General features: G+C 40.9%; 1 protein-coding gene across 4 annotated transcripts in view; it reads left to right on the forward strand.

Annotated features, from left to right (window-relative positions):
* The window catches only part of rabl6b (RAB, member RAS oncogene family-like 6b), a 21461-nt gene extending 6834 nt beyond the window's left edge, over positions 1 to 14627 (forward strand). For all 4 annotated transcript variants that reach the window (XM_076890682.1, XM_076890685.1, XM_076890683.1 and 1 more), the window contains 11 exons: positions 26 to 114; positions 1397 to 1537; positions 3430 to 3535; positions 3705 to 3808; positions 4163 to 4548; positions 7525 to 7678; positions 7896 to 8099; positions 9418 to 9673; positions 9827 to 10013; positions 11198 to 11256; positions 11747 to 14627. In XM_076890682.1, coding sequence (XP_076746797.1) covers positions 26 to 114; positions 1397 to 1537; positions 3430 to 3535; positions 3705 to 3808; positions 4163 to 4548; positions 7525 to 7678; positions 7896 to 8099; positions 9418 to 9673; positions 9827 to 10013; positions 11198 to 11256; positions 11747 to 11938 — 1878 coding nt within the window. In that variant the 3' untranslated portion in view covers positions 11939 to 14627. The remainder of the gene's footprint in view (positions 1 to 25; positions 115 to 1396; positions 1538 to 3429; positions 3536 to 3704; positions 3809 to 4162; positions 4549 to 7524; positions 7679 to 7895; positions 8100 to 9417; positions 9674 to 9826; positions 10014 to 11197; positions 11257 to 11746) is intronic.
* Positions 14628 to 19843: the final 5216 nt, after the last annotated feature.

Consider the following 19843-nt stretch of genomic DNA (forward strand, 5'->3'; position numbering starts at 1 on the left):
AAATATTAATTTGTTTGTGTTATAGTCAGATGAGGTGGCCCTGGATGCAGAATTCCTGGATGTGTACAAGAACTGCAATGGAGTGATCATGATGTTTGACATCACCAAGCAGTGGTAAGAGAGCTTTGTGTGTGTTGTTGTCTCATCAGGCAAGTCTATTTCTTTAATATGCATGAGCAGATAAAGTTTCATTGTGTCTGTCTGTGGCTATGAAGCTTCCACTGCTGGATTGTGTTCAGCTCTAGATGCACAATCCTTAAAATACATTCCACTATTGCTATTTTGGGCATCCCAAGGGAGAATTTTTTTTTTATGTATATATTAGCATGGCAAATGATATAACTGTAGGTTTTTCAGTGGGGTTTCATGTAAAGTAGGATCTGGTGTATCTTATGTCTCTGTGCTGTAGAGCTCTTTTGTTATTCAGCCACAATTAAAAACACATGAGTGAGCCTCACTGTTGTTCTAGGTGCTACAGTGACTAAGCACAGTAAATGATAGGTATGCTTAAGTGTAGCAAAAATTATAATCACGTTTACTTTGGTTAATGCTGTAGTCTAATCTCCATTATTAAATACTGTTTTTCATCATGCATTTAATCATCTTTAACAAGGGGATTTACTCACATTTCAAATATAATTCAAATTCAGATGTAAAGGAAATAAGTAAACTGTTTTAGGTGAAGGTGGCCGTTGGGGACAAAGGGTCCTCTGGAAGAGGCTTAGGCTCAGACTAACTTTCTGACTGTAAAGCCAGTCTTGGTTGGGCAAGACTAGCTAGCTGTCTAGGATCCATATTAGTGTTCCTGTCATGGTGTGACTCCCCAAGCGGTTGCAGCAGATGGCCGCTCCTCCCTGAGTCTGGTTCTGCCGGAGGTTTCTTCCTGTTAAGAGGGAGTTTTTCCTTCCCACTGTCACCAAAGTGCTTGCTCATAGGGGATCATTTGATTGATGGGTTTTTCTCTTTATGTATTATTGCAGGGTGTACCTTACACTACTAAGCGCCTTGAGGCAACTGTTGTTGTGGTTTGCCACTGTATAAATAAAATAAAATTGAACAGAAAATATGCCCTTGCAGGTGTATAATTTTCACAGACACCTCTGTGGGTAGGTCATTATTTTCTGGCTGTCATTAAATTACACAAAAATCAAAAAATGTGTCTATGTTTTAAAACATTTATACATTACTGTTTTGAGTCCCTGCTTAATTCTCTACATTTTAAAGCCAAATACTGAACTTCAGGGTTACCAGTCATAAAAACAGGAAAGCACAAGTATTTTAGAAAACTGTGTACCGTCATTTGTAAGCAGAGTTGGGGAAGCGATATTTGAAGAATAGTCAGTTTCCAGTGAATATTGATACTCCCAGATAAATGTTGTGATCCTATCAATTGCAGGACTTTTAATTACATCCTGAGGGAGCTGCCCAAAGTACCCACCCATGTGCCGGTGTGTGTGTTGGGAAACTACAGGGACATGGGCGAGCATCGTGTCATCCTCCCTGATGATATAAGGGACCTAATTGCTGGATTGAACAGGTAGATATAGATAATAATTGAATGTATACAGTTGAAATAAAAAGTGTGATAATAATAAAAGTTGTTTTCTCTGTAAAAAGTAAATCTTGTTACCTGATATAGCTGTGGAAAATGTTTTCAAATTTGAACATTTCAATGAGCATCGCATTTGCTCAATACTCTGGGATAAGCTACACAGACCTTTTTTGTGTCTACACTCTGAGCTTTTAATAAAGCCATAATGTCATCAAACCTTGCACACACATAGAAGTAAAAAAGTTTTAAAATCTTATTTTTAAGCCAAAAGTTCACCAACGTTTGTCCGTGTACCTCTGTATTTATACAGGGACTGTTTTGTTTTTCCACAACAACTGCATGAGCAAATTACCAGGATGGTGCCAAGTTGCAGGACCTGCTTATAGGGACTCAGAATACTGCACCATATATCACTGTGTTCAGTCACAGATAGCAAAAATACAGGAAACAGTACCAGGAATAAACAGGAAGTGTTGGAAGAAAACAGAACCGGGAACAATATAATTCTCTAAGGACTTTAATTTTTGGTTTTAACTTTAAAAAAATTTACATAATCAACAACTAGATTAGTGTTCTTTCACTGTGTCTGTGTCTGCAGCCACAAACCAGACATCCAGGGAACTGAGGGCTCAGTGACACAACCAAAACAGGAAGAAGCTTTTTTTTTTTTTTGTTAATTTTGTTTTCTTACCCAGATTTGAGCTTACACCTCACCAGAGGGACTGGCTCTGCAAAACTTAAAACCCCAGTAGTAGATAACAGGTATCACAACAGTGGCCATCAACTTTCTCTAGTGGGCTGTCTGCTTCAGGCTCAATGCACAGTTGTGTAAAAATGGTAATTTTGTGGGTCATCCGACTCTTCTTCCCCACAAAATGATCCCTATGAGTGCCACCACTCCAATCAGAGACGTAAGGTACAGCTTAGCATCTTGCACATTTAAAACATATTTGCACAAAACATGCTGCAAGTAAAATAATCTGTGAAAACATGGTACTTCCTGGGGATTTTAAACCGAAACTCCTGCTACCTGCCAGTGTGGAAGTGCCTTAAACCTGAATTCTCTCTAACAGAAAAGATGTCTGATTCTATAAAAGTCTCTGGAAAAACAATTTTCAGCTCCCTTGATCTTTGACTTCAGGAAACTTTCCTTCCTAGATTTTATTCTTAATAAATACAATATGATTGTTTTGTAAATGATGGTTCGCCAAAGTCAAAAGGGAGGATAAAACTGTATGTGCTCATAATACAAAATGTTTTCATTTACAGTTTGTTATCCATTGAGCACATCAATGTGGCATTAGTTTCAAAAAGCTGAGATGGTCACAACAAAAACGCTAAACTTGTAGCGTTAAAACAGAATATCACTAACCAACTACGCTGAACAGTAGACCGTGGATAGAAGATAACTCGCATAATAGTGTTCAAAAGTGATGATGATGATGGATTGGATTTATATAGCGCTTTTCAAGGCACCCAAAGCGCTTTACAATGCCACTATTCATTCACTCTCGCATTCACAAACACTGGTGGAGGCAAGCTACGGTTGTAGCCACAGCTACCCTGGGGAACGTGACTTATATTTATTTGGCTGGTTGGTAACTAACCAGTATAATACAAATGGATATTTTACCACTGAAAGCTGTCTAGTGTCAAAGGGAAGGTGTTATCCACTGTCAGTTTAACAACTTAACAAGCTGATGATGTGTCTGATGTTTTTGTGCCCTTGAGGTGGTAAATGCAGCTACACCTCTTTCCGTTTTTTTTTTTGTTTGTTTGTTTTTTTTATTAAATAACACTTGGACATCAATGAGGCATGTAAATATAGGGTATATATTCAGAAACTTGAGTTTACTACTAATGCTTTCCTTTTACAGACCTATGGGATCATCTTACATCCACTATGCCGAGTCCTCTATGAAGAATGGCTTTGGCTTGAAATATCTGCACAAGTTTTTCAACATCCCGTTCCTACAGCTGCAGGTTATTGTTTTGTTTTATGTGCTGAATATTTGATTTATTTTTATTTATAATATCAGGTTTTCAAACACTATAATTTTTTATTATGATTTATTTATTGTAATGGAAGACAAAGCACACCTATTTCATCTCAGCACGTGCCCAGGTAATCATGCCATGTGTTTGTGTGCAGAGGGAGACCCTCCTGAGGCAGCTGGAGACCAACCAGTTGGACATGGATGCGACACTGGAGGAGCTCTGTGTCCAGCAGGAGACTGAAGATCAGAACTATGAGATGTATGCTCATCTTTATTCTCTCTGACAGCCTGTGCACTGCTGTTACTGAGCCACTAGAGGGACTAGATCAAAAGCTTTATTTCCCAAAATTCTCCCCCACTCTATGTAAAATATGTGTCCTCACTTTTTATGCATTAGGTGCTCTCATGTCCACTGCTGGGCTTAAACTAGTGAGCTGGGTGCACACTACTACCTCCATCTTCTAGCAGTTGAATTTAACAGATTTGTAAAATGAACTACACATCTGTGTACATTTCCTTCTACTGAGTTTTTCCTTACTCTAGTTTCTAAACTGTATTGATGGCCTCAGATGTTATTCAAAGTCTCTTAAAAGTCCTGTTGTGATATCTGCAGTTTCCTGGAGAACTTGGAGTCTCGCAGTAAGGGCTATGGTTCCCCTGGTCCAGCCAACGGTCAGAGTCCCTCATCAGGCTCTCAGTCCCCCATTGTCCCTCCCAGTGGGGCCTCCACCGGCAGCTCCAGTCCCAGCACTCCACAGCCACCAATCCCTTCCCAGCCACTCCCACAGTCACCATCTGTGTCCACAACCTCTCCTCCGCCTCCCACAGCAGCAGCAGCTGGCGGGGCAGCTTCACCTGCTGCTGAGGTAAAATCATTGGCCCAGTCACCCGAACACCTTCAGTCACCAGCTGCAGGAGCGTCGGGCCCACAGAAACGCAGCTTCATCTCCCGATGGTTTGGCTCATCCCCAGCCACCGAGGCTTCTGCCTCAGCACCAGGTCAGTCCTACACAGCACTCGCACAGCAGAGTGCTCCATGTAGTCTCTACACCAGCCATCTGTGACAATATTTCTGTCTATTCACAGCCATTAGCACATTCGTCCACGTAGCATTACAGTCCAACACTGCAATTTTGCACTCAGGTTAAGTGGACCAACACTCTCAATTATAAACGAATTCAATAACAGTAAATCATGAGTAGCAACCAGAGGTTTGATCCCAGGACATACACACCATGACATGACCATGCACTGCTGCTGGTTGAAGCAAATTGTGGCCATGACAAACCTGCATATGAATCACTCAGTGGCTTATGTAGACACAGAGGAACTGCAGGCGTATATAGAGATGCTCATTTTTGGATGCTGTTTACAGGTCAAAAAAATTAATCAGTTTAAATCTGCAGGGTACTGCTGCAAGCCCCTCTCATCAGCAAATGTAAGGGCGGTGTGACTTTTCCATGGACAGGAAGAGAACAGCTGGCAGCACAACGTGGGAAGCTTACATGCAAAGATCAGTCTGTCCATTTACAGCTTCTGCTCCACCTCAGCTGGAGTCCCTCTTCTTGAGGGGTTAAAATAAAAAAACGTGATTAATATTTATATTTCAGGATGAAGTATTTTTGAAAGATTCCATCATTTAAAGTGGAAAAAAATATTACTTTATAATATTTTTGCAGGAGTTTTTGCAAAGCTGCCACTTTTTTGTCCTTAGGGCTAGAGATGGCACGATACCACTTTTTTATGTCCGATACCGATATCATAAATTTGGATAACTGCCGATACCGATATGAATCCGATATAGTGTTTTTTAATAAACAAAACTGTTTTTTAAATATCTTGCTGCATTTTGTATAAGTTCATACTCAAGTTTAAAACAACAACTACACTAAAGCTATTCTGTTATACCTGTATGCAAAAAAAAATTTCATAGTACAGCAATACTGATCAATCTAATAAACTTAAACCTACACCATCCTCCCTATTCTGGTATTTTAAAGAGTACTTAGCATAAATATTAAGCAACCTAACTAATAGGGTTCCAACTCCCAGCAACAACAAAAATAAATAAATAAAAAATAGGGAACCACCCCTCACGCTCCACCTCATGATGCTTAATCGACGTAATCAACCTTAATTTGATGCAGTGTGAAAAAAAATGCACAGAAATCAATTATTTTTCAAGAAATATTAAATAGATTCAACATCTTTCTTCAACAAAATTGCAGACTGCACAGATGGTACCTTCCCAAAGGAAAAAGTACTATAGCTTACTAGGGTATATATATTAGACTTAATAGTTACTATATACAGTAATTGACTTCTATTCATTTTACATCAAATTAAAACTTTGGGTGTAAGATAATTATTTATTAAAAGCTAGACATTTTAAATGAGAATAAGAAAGAAAAGTATGTCTTTGTGCCCCCTTTTCCCTGTTAATGCCCTATCGGCCCCCCTGGCTAAACTTTGCTAGATCCGCCCCTGCACAGTTACCAGCGTCAGCTACGTAGAAAAAGATCCTCGAGTAGAAAGTAATATTAAATAAATTCTAACAACAGCTGATCAAGCTTAAACGTGCTGCTGTTGTTTATCCGCTGGTTTCCTCTTTCTGGTGCAAAGTGGGCCAAAAGCAAACTAGAGACACGGACTCGCGACAGAAAAGCCGATCAGCTGATCGTTAAGCAGTTTCATGATTGAAGTAGCAGCAAGAAGAGGCAGTCGCTCCATATATCGCTTGTTAAGCTTAACGCAGGAATGCTTTACAAACATTCAGAGATGGACTTACACACTTGCTTTACTTCTCTTGGGATAACTTTGTCGGAGATGAAATGCCGGGTTGCTAGCGAAGCTCCAAATGCTATCCAGACCACTGACAGGTCGGCATGCCACAGCCGCTCTATCACGTGATGCATACTGCTCCGACGTGCTAACGTTCTGAGGTGAGTTACGGTGTGTTGCAAGTTTTGTGAGGTGCTTTCGTGATATTTAATGGATCGGATTACATTTTTTATTTTTCTCCGATATCCGATCCAGTAATTTAGGTCAGTATCGGACCGATACCGATACGTAATATCGGATCGGTCCATCTCTACTTAGGGCATTGAGTGTGACAGTTTCTTGTTTTTGTTGCAAAGAGAGGTGACTATGACACTGCAAAAAAAAAATAATAATGAACACCAATGTTTCTGCCAATCAGTCTCATTTTAGGGCCTATTGAAAATAATCAAATATTCCTTGAAATGTATTTCATGGAAATTGTTGTTCTTCTTTGGGGGTTTTTTTTGTTTTTGTTTTTTTGATAAAAATCAGTGGAGCTATATAAACATACTGGCCTTCAAATCATTAAAATCCATTAAATATTATTAATATTGGATATTAAAAGTTCAGACCAAAGTAGTTGACTGAGTCATTTAAAGTGGAACAAATATTACTATATAATATTTTTACAGCACTTTTTGAGAAGCTCCACTGTTTTGTCTTTAGAAAGAGTCAAAGACGAGAAGAGTGAGGATTTTAAAGAATCGTCTAAGGGTTAAGAAAGCTGTTCAGTCACATCCGTCAAATCTTGATAAACTAGAATGTAGTAAGCTAATGAACACATTCAATGGAGATTGTTATATCAGTTACTGAATAAAGAGTTCACTTTGAGTTTTCTTTGTCCTCCGGGCACTGAGAGTATCCAGACCAGCTTTAGAATATATTTGTTGACCGTAACTGAAACTGCCAGGTCCATAGTAAGTAGTCACAAGGTTTGAGACTTGGGAGTTGAGAAATGCGGAGCATTTAAAAGGATCAAAAGACTGGCTGGTGTTGGAATGTCATGTGATTTCAGTCTTTCCCTGCAGTTTCTGTATAATTAGCTAAAAGCAAACACACAGTGGTTCTGCTTTGGAGCTTTTGAACTTTAAAGCGTAGATTTTTGTTCTGAGTCATTTTGCTCTCAGTCAAAAATTGTCTCAATGTTTTCCTCAGAGGAGCCTCCTGTACCAGTGTGTCCTGCTAAGGTGCAGAGTGTGGATGATTTTGTGCCAGATGAGAGACTGGACAAGAGTTTCTTGGAGGACAGCCTGCCCTCCAAGACCAAGGTGCCCCGACCTGCAGCAGCTCCCACTGTGGACAGTGACAGGTGAAAATTTTCACAAATACTTCTGACTTGGCCTGTTTTTACTTTTAGAAAATACTCTTTGTCAATGTTTTACATTTTACCTTCTTTATTCAACATTTAGAAGAGGTTGAATTAAATTTTTAAATGTTTTACTACATTGTTAGTCACTAAGTGTCTGCTTTCGGTCACCTCTTCAAGCCTCTTTGAACCAACTTTTCGTGTTCTTGCTTCAACCCAGTGATGGTGAGGATAGAGGAAACCCCATGGTGTCCAGTTTCCAGGATGAGCTTGACCCTGATGATACTGAGCCAAGCCTTTCCAACTCTAAGGCCCTCCCCCCCATTAAAGATATCACTCTGAGCAGTGACGAGGAGGAGGGAATACCAACAGCGCTTGTAATCTCACAGGATCAAGACCTGGAAAGTAAACCTGAGCTCAAAGCGTAAGTCAAGAAATTTCATTAGTGACACAAGTGATATACTGCTCAAAAAATTAAAGAAACACTTTTTAATCTGAGTTTAGCATTAAGTCAGTGAAACCTCGGGGATATTGATCTTATCAGTTAAGTAGCACAGGAGGTTGTTAATCAGTTCACTTAACAAGAGGTGACCTAGAAGGGCAACAATGCGACAACAAAGCAGGAATAGTTTTACAGGTGGAGGCCACTGGTATTTTCTGCCTCCTGATCTTTTCTGACTGTTTTTCTCTAGTTGTATGCATTTGATTAGGGCCAGTGTCACTACTGGTAGCATGAGGTTATATCAGGACCCCGCATAGGTTGCACTGGTAGTCCAACTCCTGCGGAATGGCACATCAATACGCACACTTGCAATAAGGTTTGCTGTGCCTCCCAGCATAGTTTCAGGAACATAGCGGAGAATACAGGAGACAGGCAGTTACTCTGTGAGAGCTGGACAGAGTCACAAAAGGTCCTTCACCCATCGGCAGGTCTAGTATTTGCTCTTTTGTCCCAGAAGGAACAGGGTGAGCTCTGCCAGAGCTACAAAATGACCTCCAGCAGGCCACTGATGTCAGTGTCTCTGAACAAATCATCAGAAACAGACTTCATGAGGGTGGCCTGAGGTCTCAACATCCTTTAGTAGGGTCCTGTGTTCACTGCCCAACACCATGTAGCTCGATTGGCATTTGCCATAGAATACCAGAATTGGCACCACTAGCACCCTGTGCTTTTCAGAGACAAGAGCAGGTTCACCCTGAGCACATGTGACAGATGTGAAACAGTCTGAAGAAGCCATGGAGAACGTTATTCTGTCTGTAACATCGTTAAACTTGACTGGTTTGGTAGTGTCAGAGAGGGACATATCAATGGAGGGACACACAGACCGCTATAGGGCTAGCCAGCAGCACCCTGAGTGACGCTAGGTATCACGTTGAAATTCCCGGGCCCACTGTCAGACCCTACACTGGTGCAGTGGGTCCTGAGACATCAGCTGTCATCTCATTAGGAGCATGCCCCGACGTTGTCACACATACATACAAGCACATACAAACATACAGCCATACAAACCACTGAGTACCATTTTTGCAATGAAATTTTGACAAAATGGATTATCCTGCTGCATCACTTCTTCACTTTGAGTTTTGAGGTGTCACTGTAGGTTGATGTGTAAACGATGTGGCATCCCTAACGCATGACCCAGTACATATCAGTGTAGATATGCAGCCTATCCCCCCCCCCTTTCCCCCATTGTGATCTGATATGTTTTTTGTTTTGTTTTTTTACGTGTTCCTTGAATCAGGCCTATAATCACAAAACCAAAGGTGACATCTAAAGCTCCGGATCCCCAGGGCCAAACCACACCACCCATCTCCCTCACTTTAACTCCCGCAGTAGAGCAGCCAGCCCGACACCAAGGCAAGAAGAAGGGAAGCACGCCCAAAGTGGAGGACTCTGACACAGACCCTGAGGCTCCTGTGGCTCAGCAAATGCTCTCGTTTGTGATGGATGACCCTGACTTTGACTCTGAAGCATCAGACACACCTAAAATTGCAAAGGTAAACAAAGATACTTCCACTATATGAGGCCAGTTCAGGTCACAGATCTGGAAAGCAAAATCTGCAACAGAAATTAAATAGATGAAAAGTCAATTAAAACTTTTCTGTTCTGCTTCTTTAATGAATATACATTTGCATCCCTTTTGAATGCAGGATACATTTCCAGTCAGGGATGAGCTTCTGTCTGACCTCTCTGATGATGACATGCAGTTAGCCAAGGTGCCAGAACCCCTAAAACCCACTGTGATCACCTTCAAACCCAAGGACGACACTGACCTGTTTGGTCTCGGGATCCAAGAAGAGCCTCCTGCAGCCAAGGAAAGCAGCGAGGATCAGGAAGGCAAGTCCTTAAATACTTGTCAATGTAACTCCACATTTGATTAGCTGATGAGCAGGCAGATTAGGTCAACAGAACCCTTTAGATTCAATTGATATTGCACAGTGACTTCAAGGTGCTTGATATTGTTATGTAAAGACCCCACAATAACAGAGAGAAAACCCCAACAGTCAGACAAAAGATGCATCATGGAAGAGACCCAGAGTTTAATATTAACTAATTGTTAAATGCAGAGAGCTGTGTAAGCACATACTGAGGGAGAAAGGTAACTGAAGAAGAAATACTTAATGCATCATGGGAATCCCCCAGCAGCCTACACCTATTGCAGTATAACTAAAGGAGGATTCAGGGTACATGCTTTAGCAAAAAGGAAAGTTTTAAGTTTAATCTTAAAAGTAGAGATAGTGTCTGTCTCTCAAATCCAAACTGGAAGCTGGTTTCATAGAAGAGGGGCCTGAAAACCGAGGGCTCTGCCTCCCAATTCTACTTTTAAATACTCTAGGAACAACAACTAACCCAGCTGTCTGAGAGCAAAGTGCTCTGATGGGGTGGCCTAATTATGCGAAACGTTGTACGTGATGAGAAGGATTTTAAAATTTCATTCTGGATTTAAGGGAGCCAATCAAAAGAAGCCAGTATGGGAGAAATATGCTCTTTCTAGTTTCTGTCAGTACTCTTGCTTCAGCATTTTGGATCAACCGAAGGATTTTCAGGGAGTTTTTAGGACATCCTGATAATGAATAATTACAATAATCCAGCCTAGAAGTAATAAATGCATGAACTAGTTTTTCAGAGTCACTCTGAGACAGCAGGTTTTTTAATTTTACAAAGTAAGACAGCCTCACGTATTTATTTAATATGTATATTGAAGGAAATATCTTGGTCAAAAACAACTCCATTACTCAGTGTTAACTGAGACCAGGGTAATGCCATCCAGAGTATTGGTCTAGACACCATATTCTAAGATTTTTAGGGCTGATTACAGTAACGTCAATTTTATCTCAATTTAGAAGCAAGGATGTAATTGTTTCATGTTATTAAGTGGTTAAAACAATTGTCCTTTTTTGAAATGGTCTGTTCTGCTGGTTTTGTTAAGAAACTGAACTTTAACATAAAACGTATTTAAAATGACTCCATCAGATGTTCACCACTTGTGAGAGTGCTGTATGCATGTGCTCCTCTTTCAGAGAAAGAAAGCAAGCACTCCTCCAAGGAAAAGAAGAAAAAGAAGAAGAAGAGCAAAGAGGTAAACTTTTTGTTGATATTACATACTGTAAGGACTTTGTGTCTAAAGAAGAGAAATAAAACAGTTTTTCTCATTGACCATCGAGTGTATAGTATCTACCGGTATTAGAAATTGAATGCCTGGTACTGAGCTGTGGTGACGGTCGGTGAGCAAGAGGATAGTTTGGAGACATTGCTGCTACAAAGGTGTATGTAAAATGTTAAATGATTATTTGTAAAGATTTGAATGAAAATTCAAAGACATAATGAGTGGACATTCTTATCTAACACACTCACCAGTGAGGGGTCAGACGCTTCAGACTTCAAACTTGATTTAAGTCTTTAACTGCAAGTCTGCAAACCGCAGGGTTTTTTTTTTCCTTTATTAAAAGGATTCTGTTGTTTTGCTATGAACGTGAACAGAAATAGAAAAGTTCAGCTTTTTATGTCGTGAACAGCCTCTGAGGTTCTGCCGGCGAGTCCTACAGTAAACTGTGTGCCGTCACTTACAGGAGGATGAAAAGAGCAAGAAGAAACACAAACACAAGAAAAGGGAAAAGGATGAAGCTGCAGTGCCCGATGAGAAGGAGAAAAAGAAAAAAAAATCCAGGACCAAGAAAACCGAAGTGGATGAGCTGGAGGACTTTCTGGGCGGTGGGGCAGCATCAATCAAAAGAGATGATGGCGATTATGAAGAGCTATAAGAGCTCCTGCAGAAGGGTGCCAGGGCACAGGGTTGTTGGTGGTTTGTATGTGCATAAAGCAGCATATCCAAGCCATACACTGTATACAAGGCTAACAGCACCCAGGTAAAATAAGCCAGGACTCTGCTATGTTTGACCTGTATATTACGTTTGTTACGTTTGTTTTTCCCATCTGCGCCTGTGCTGTCACTTCCGTTCCAACCACTAAGAACAGGCTGGGACACCCACATGTACTGTAGTGAGTGGTAACAGAAATACGATGATCAAGGTGGCCGCAGCTCAGCTCTTTGTACTCTGACGCATTTAAATATGTTGGAGTAAGGTTTTATTTGACATCATCCACTCCACGAACCAGCTGCTGTAAATAAAGCTTAACCATTTAGTCTGAATGTTGGTGTGGTTGGTGTAATAACTGAGAGCATGCTCAGAGTGAGAAGTGACTTCTTAAAGAATCCATTGTGTTCTTTCTCTTTGTTTCTTGAGCTTAATGGTTAATGGTAATTTTAGTCTTGTGTCTAAATATGAACACTGGAGGAGAATTTAGATGATTTAAGAAGGCCTTCCTGTTTTTTCACACTCCTAAAGTTCATCATCCTTGCAAAGTTGGCTGAATCTGAAACTGGATATTTTTCTTTCTCATGGCCTTCTGTGTTTAACTCAACATTAGGCTCTTTGTGCTTGTGTTATTATTAAATTATTATTAAGCAAGATCATCTCAGTGGGATCTGTTTGGTAGGTTTCTGGTGCCGTCTTGCTTCCAGATTTTTCTTCTGTGAGAGTAAGAACAGCAGCGACTGTTTTCTGGAGCTTCCTTTAACAGCGGCTTTAGCTCCTTCTCCCTGAACAGCAGGAGTAAGTTGATGGTTATTTTGAAAGCAGGACACCTTCTAATCTGTGTTCTTAGCTGTATGTATTTTAGAAGGAGCTGTTAACAAAGGCCTTCAATAAGCAAATCTCTCAATTCAGCAGCCATCTTGAATCGGATCTGGGGGCTTATTTAAAAACCGCTTTGAGACTGGGGAGAGAGCCGCGACTCTGCTACTACTCACGCCTACAGCATAGCAAAGGAAGCTGTTACTAACCTCTACTGTGTGCATGTGTCAGTGCAACAACATGATTGGCTAAAGTGTTTCTCATTTCAACTGTTGACTGGCTCTTTAGACTTGTACATCTTCTCCTTAGTGATCTCATACGGACAGAAGGTCAAGCAGGGCCAGAGCTGTGGCTATTTTTTTTTTGGACATGATATCGGACAAAGAGTAGAAAAAATGTCTGAAATGGAGCATTTAAAGCAGTCTGAAGCCTCACTGCCACTTCTGCATACTGATTTGAAACATCCCACTAACTGGAAACATCCAGAAAAGTATTTGCAAGTGACTGATGTTATCAAGCCATCACCACCAAACAGGAACGCAAAGTTTCCGCAGGGTTAAATCTCAATACATTTGAATTACATACGAATCTGCTTTGAGGCGTCCATGACCCTCACAGTCCATGTTTTTTTTTTTTTTTTTTTCTCCCACATAAAAGCTATGTGTGATTCCAGTGCTAAATTCTCTTCCTGTTTTCCGATTGCCTTAACGGAGGTTTACTACAAGGGAATGATGTGCAGCTGTCCTCGTGAACCATTTCAAGTGTTCTTACTGTAATCTGTTGGCTAGCTCGGTCAGGTTAAGAATGTTGTCCTAGCCTTTTGTTATAGGTGGATCTGTATCATCTTTAAATTCTGTTTAAAAGATTGCAGTGACTTGGTTGTTTGCTTTGGTGTCACTCTCAGTGGAGTTTTGTTAACATTCCCAGGACTTTTACTTTATTTATTGCTTCCATTTTGTTGTTTTCTTTGCATGTTTTGTGCCCAGACTTTGCTAAAAACTCATGCAGGTTTTTTTGTTTGTTTGCTTGTTTTAGTTGTTGTTTTCTTTCGAGTTACATCTGTTGATATTTGTCATCCATTTCCTGTTATCCATCATGCTGTGGTTTACTGCCAGAGCTTCTTAAGAAACTCTGCGATGGTATGAACTGCTCCACCTTTGTTTATTTCAGCTGCTCTTGATGGACTCGTGATGACATGCATCGTCTCCCAATACTGAAATTTTTCAAAGAAGTGAAGCTTCCAAGATACATCGCATGTATTCTTTTGACAGCTTTAATATGGTTTTCCATCACATATACACACAGTTTACAAAAAGGTAATTGTGTTATTCCAAAGTTGAAACTATGCAGCATTGATCCTGAATACTGTATGCTCTTCTTTTTATTGTCTCTCGTCATGTGATTGAGGATAAATGCTGACACCACAGTTTCAAGCAAAGCATGAGACTTAAAATGTACAGCAAGAAAAGAATGTAAAAAGTGTAAAAATAAAAAGATATATTTGAAGAGCTTTGTTCCAAAATGAAATGTACAGCATGTGGGAATAATGTCATCTCCATGAAATAAATACAGCTTCATTAGGGGGTTGTTGTGACTAAAGTAATAAGATTTCTGAATGAATGATGTGCTCTTTAAAATACTGGGGGTTTTTTTTTTTTTTTGGTTTTTTTTTGTTTTTTCCTCCTAATGGTTGTACAGCATTTTGGAATGAAACCCTTCATTTGTCACCCCATGACATGGTCCATCTTTACACTATGTGTGAGTTTGCTTATGTTTGGTTTGTCCAATAAATGCAAACTTATTTCTTCATAAAAAAGATGTGTGTGTCTCGTCATATGAACATATTGAAGCCCCTTGAAGCAATTGCTGTTGTGATTTGGAACTATGTAAATAAAAAGACCGAATGTTCAATTCAATTCAGAGAGGAGCCTACAAAGCTTTTCCCCTCCCCCACCTCGGCGCCTCAGACCATATCACTGTCATGCTAATGCCTGCTTACAGACCGCTCGTTAAAACCACCAAACCGGTTCGTAAGCGGATACAAGTGTGGCCAGAAGGGTCTTCGGAGGCTTTACAGGACTGCTTTAACACCACAGACTGGAACATGTTTAAGCAGGCTGCCACCTATAACAACACCACTGACCTCCAGGAGTACGCAGAGACTGTTACTGCCTACATCAACAAGTGTATTGAGGATGTAACAGTCACGAAAACCATAACTGTACGGGCAAATCAAAAACCATGGATGACAGGAGAGGTCTACAGGCTGCTGAAAGCTCGGAATGTTGCCTTCAGAGATGGTGACGAGGCGAGCCTGAGGACAGCTAGGGCCAACCTTTCCCGTGGCATCAGAGAGGCTAAGAGACAGTACTCCAGGAAAATATCTCATCACTTCAAAGACAGCAGAGACTCACGGAGCCTGTGGCGGGGCATTCAGACCATCACAGATTACAAGCCCCCACCACAGACCTGTGATAGCACTATCCCCCTGCTGAACGAGCTGAATACTTTCTTTGCTCGCTTTGAAGTCCAAAACAGCACCACTGCACAGAAGACCCCACCCCCTCCTGGTGACCAGGTGATGACTCTGTCCCCGGACAGCGTGAGGAGATCCCTCAGCAGGATCAATGCACGTAAAGCTCCGGGTCCTGACAACATTCCTGGTCGTGTACTGAGAGACTGTGCAGTGGAACTCACTGATGTCTTCACAGACATCTTCAACATATCACTCATCCAGGCTGTCGTCCCCACATGTTTTAAAGCCACCACAATCATTCCGGTTCCAAAAAAGTCATCTCCCTCCTGCTTTAATGACTACCGTCCTGTTGCACTTACTCCCATCCTGATGAAGTGCTTCGAACGACTAGTCATGAAACACATCAAGACTGTCCTGCCCCCCTCCCTGGATCCCTTCCAGTTTGCGTATCGGCTCAACCGATGATGCCATCTCCACTGCACTCCACTCAGCACTCACACACCTGGACAAAAATGACTCATATGTTCGAATGCTGTTCATAGATTTCAGTTCAGCATTCAACACTATAATCCCCCAACAGCTCACTCAAAAACTGGTCCAGCTGGGGCTCAACACCTCACTGTGCAACTGGCTGTTGGATTTCCTCACCGGAAGACCTCAAGCAGTACGGGTCGGCAGTATACATCCAGCACCATCATTTTAAACACGGGGGCCCCGCAGGGATGTGTGCTGAGCCCCCTCCTCTTCACTCTGCTGACCCATGACTGCACTCCATCATATAGCTCCAACCTCTTCATCAAGTTTGTGGACGACACAACGGTGGTGGGTCTCATTAGCAACAGGGATGAGACCGACTACAGAAGTGAGGTGAGACGCCTGGCCACGTGGTGTGTTGACAACAATCTCTCTCTGAATGTGGAGAAGACGAAGGAGATTGTTGTGGACTTCAGGAGAATGCACACCCAACATGCTCCTCTGACCATTGACGGAGCGTCTGTGGAGAGAGTGAGCAGCACCAAGTTCTTGGGTGTGCACATCACAGAGGATCTCTCCTGGACGTACAACACCACAGCACTGGCCAAGAAATCACAGCAGCGTCTCTTCTTTCTCCGCAAACTAAGAAGAGCAGGAGCACCAGCCCATGTACACTTTCTACAGAGGCACCATCGAGAGCATCCTGTCGAGCTGCATCACTGTGTGGTTTGGAGCCTGCAATGCGTCCTGTCATAGAACCCTCCAACGCATAGTGAGAGCTGCAGAGAGGATCATTGGTGTCTCTCTCCCCTCCCTCCAGGACATTTACAGCACCCGTCTCACTAAAAAAGCCCTTTGCATAGCGGCTGATCCCACGCACCCAATGCAAAGCTTCTTCAAGCTGCTGCCGTCAGGGAGGAGACTGCGGAGTCTCCAGGCCAGGACCAGCAGACTGAAGGACAGCTTCATCCATCAGGCTGTCAGGAAGCTTAACTCCCTCCCGATTCTGCCCCCTCTCCCCTCTTCTCCTCCATGGTCTCACTGAACTCTGTCACACACACACACACACACACACACACACTCTGACTCACTCACTGGCCTGCACCAGTTACGAGTCACTTTGTGGAGCATTGGACTGCCATTACCTCATAAGACTTTGTTGTTATACTATCTCTTACCGTATATTACTAAATCTCCATTTGCACTATTTGCTTATTTGCACTACTCTGCCTGGTTTACACTCAATGTCATTTACCCTTACCTGAATATTGTATATTGTATATTGCATAGCTTTCTTGTTAAATTGTATTGTATTTATTAAAATTTTTACTTTTTAATTATTTTATTTGCATTTTTTAATCACTCTCTTATATTTAAATGTTCATATTTAAATGTTCATTTGCTATTTCATCTAGGGTTTGAGAGTAACGAAATTTCTATTCTCTGTATGTCCTGTACATGTGGCAGAATTGACAAATAAAGTTGACTTTGACTTTTGACTTTGAATTCCAAACAGTGAGGGGAAACAAACACCATGACTGGGACGGTTATGTACTTTAACATGACATTATAGTACAGCAACTGTGTTCTCACTATGCTGCTTCACATTATAAGGTAGATACCCTACATAGGATTTTAGCAAAGTTATTATGTAATGCGTGAAGCTGGCTGTTGTTACAAGTATAGGTTAGATGACACTTCTGGGACTAAAGTGTACATTATTAATGCAATGTGGCTATTGATATTATGGAAGTCTGTTATGCTATGCGTCATCAGAAAAACATTCCTGATGACATTATGTGCTCAGTCATCAGTTTCAGGTCATTTTGAATAAAACAAAATTTCAGTTTGTAAATTATGGTTATTATTTAGGGCTGGGTATCGTCACTGATTTCTAGAATCGATTCAATTCCGATTCACAAGGTCCCGAATCGATTCGATCCACGATTCGATTTAATTCGATTCGATTCAATTCGATTTGATTCTAGGAAATTTTGACAGTCAGATATATCATAATTCAGATCAGTACATTTACATATTTTTGTATCTATAAAAAGGAAGCTGACACACGCAAGACTTTATCAAAGGTGCGAGCATCACAGCAGATGCCTTTGTGTCAAAGTAGCTGAAGATAAAACACAGAAAAACATGAAGGTGATTTTCCTGGCCTGGGATTTTATAAAAATATTCTGCAGTACATCAAAAACGAAAGAAAACCATTAATCAACACATGAACATTACCTCTGAAGTTCCAGCGGTTTTCGTAGAGACACGGCTAAGAGTTTTGCATTTTGCATAATTTTAAAAAGTTTAAATTTGTTCAGTATTGAACGGCAGAAATTAGGTTTTCTTTTCGGAAGTATATAAAACGAAAAAAAAAAAAAACGTCGGCCGACAGCGCTGTAAACAACGGTAGACCTGTGCGTAACAAGTAGAGATGGCACGATACCACTTTTTTATGTCCGATACCGATACCGATATCATAAATTTGGATAACTGCCGATACCGATATGAATCCGATATAGTGTTTTTTAATAAACAAAACTGTTTTTTAAATATCTTGCTGCATTTTGTATAAGTTCATACTCAAGTTTAAAACAACAACTACACTAAAGCTATTCTGTTATACCTGTATGCAAAAAAAAAAATTTCATAGTACAGCAATACTGATCAATCTAATAAACTTAAACCTACACCATCCTCCCTATTCTGGTATTTTAAAGAGTACTTAGCATAAATATTAAGCAACCTAACTAATAGGGTTCCAACTCCCAGCAACAACAAAAATAAATAAATAAAAAATAGGGAACCACCCCTCACGCTCCACCTCATGATGCTTAATCGACGTAATCAACCTTAATTTGATGCAGTGTGAAAAAAAATGCACAGAAATCAATTATTTTTCAAGAAATATTAAATAGATTCAACATCTTTCTTCAACAAAATTGCAGACTGCACAGATGGTACCTTCCCAAAGGAAAAAGTACTATAGCTTACTAGGGTATATATATTAGACTTAATAGTTACTATATACAGTAATTGACTTCTATTCATTTTACATCAAATTAAAACTTTGGGTGTAAGATAATTATTTATTAAAAGCTAGACATTTTAAATGAGAATAAGAAAGAAAAGTATGTCTTTGTGCCCCCTTTTCCCTGTTAATGCCCTATCGGCCCCCCTGGCTAAACTTTGCTAGATCCGCCCCTGCACAGTTACCAGCGTCAGCTACGTAGAAAAAGATCCTCGAGTAGAAAGTAATATTAAATAAATTCTAACAACAGCTGATCAAGCTTAAACGTGCTGCTGTTGTTTATCCGCTGGTTTCCTCTTTCTGGTGCAAAGTGGGCCAAAAGCAAACTAGAGACATGGACTCGTGACAGAAAAGCCGATCAGCTGATCGTTAAGCAGTTTCATGATTGAAGTAGCAGCAAGAAGAGGCAGTCGCTCCATATATCGCTTGTTAAGCTTAACGCAGGAATGCTTTACAAACATTCAGAGATGGACTTACACACTTGCTTTACTTCTCTTGGGATAACTTTGTCGGAGATGAAATGCCGGGTTGCTAGCGAAGCTCCAAATGCTATCCAGACCACCGACAGGTCCCGCATGCCACAGCCGCTCTATCACGTGATGCATACTGCTCCGACGTGCTAACGTTCTGAGGTGAGTTACGGTGTGTTGCAAGTTTTGTGAGGTGCTTTCGTGATATTTAATGGATCGATTACATTTTTTATTTTTCTCCGATATCCGATCCAGTAATTTAGGTCAGTATCGGACCGATACCGATACGTAATATCGGATCGGTCCATCTCTAGTAACAAGCAAGCGAATAATGAAGAAAACAGATTTTTAGACGGGAAACTGTTGTTGAAGTACAGAGAGCTGTGCATCGTGGTCGAAGCAAAACAGCAAAAGTCAGAGTGAATACATGACGATGTTTATGTGAAGCGTAGTTTGGATCTTCTTTTGCTGCTGGTTTGGTCAATATTGTTTGGAGAGAGATCAAACTAACAGCTTTAGAATCAGCGCATAAAGGGCGTGAACACAAAGCGTGGACCAGCCGACAGATCAGAATCAGC

Source organism: Maylandia zebra, linkage group LG12, assembly GCF_041146795.1.
Source record: "Maylandia zebra isolate NMK-2024a linkage group LG12, Mzebra_GT3a, whole genome shotgun sequence".
NCBI lineage: Eukaryota > Metazoa > Chordata > Actinopteri > Cichliformes > Cichlidae > Maylandia > Maylandia zebra.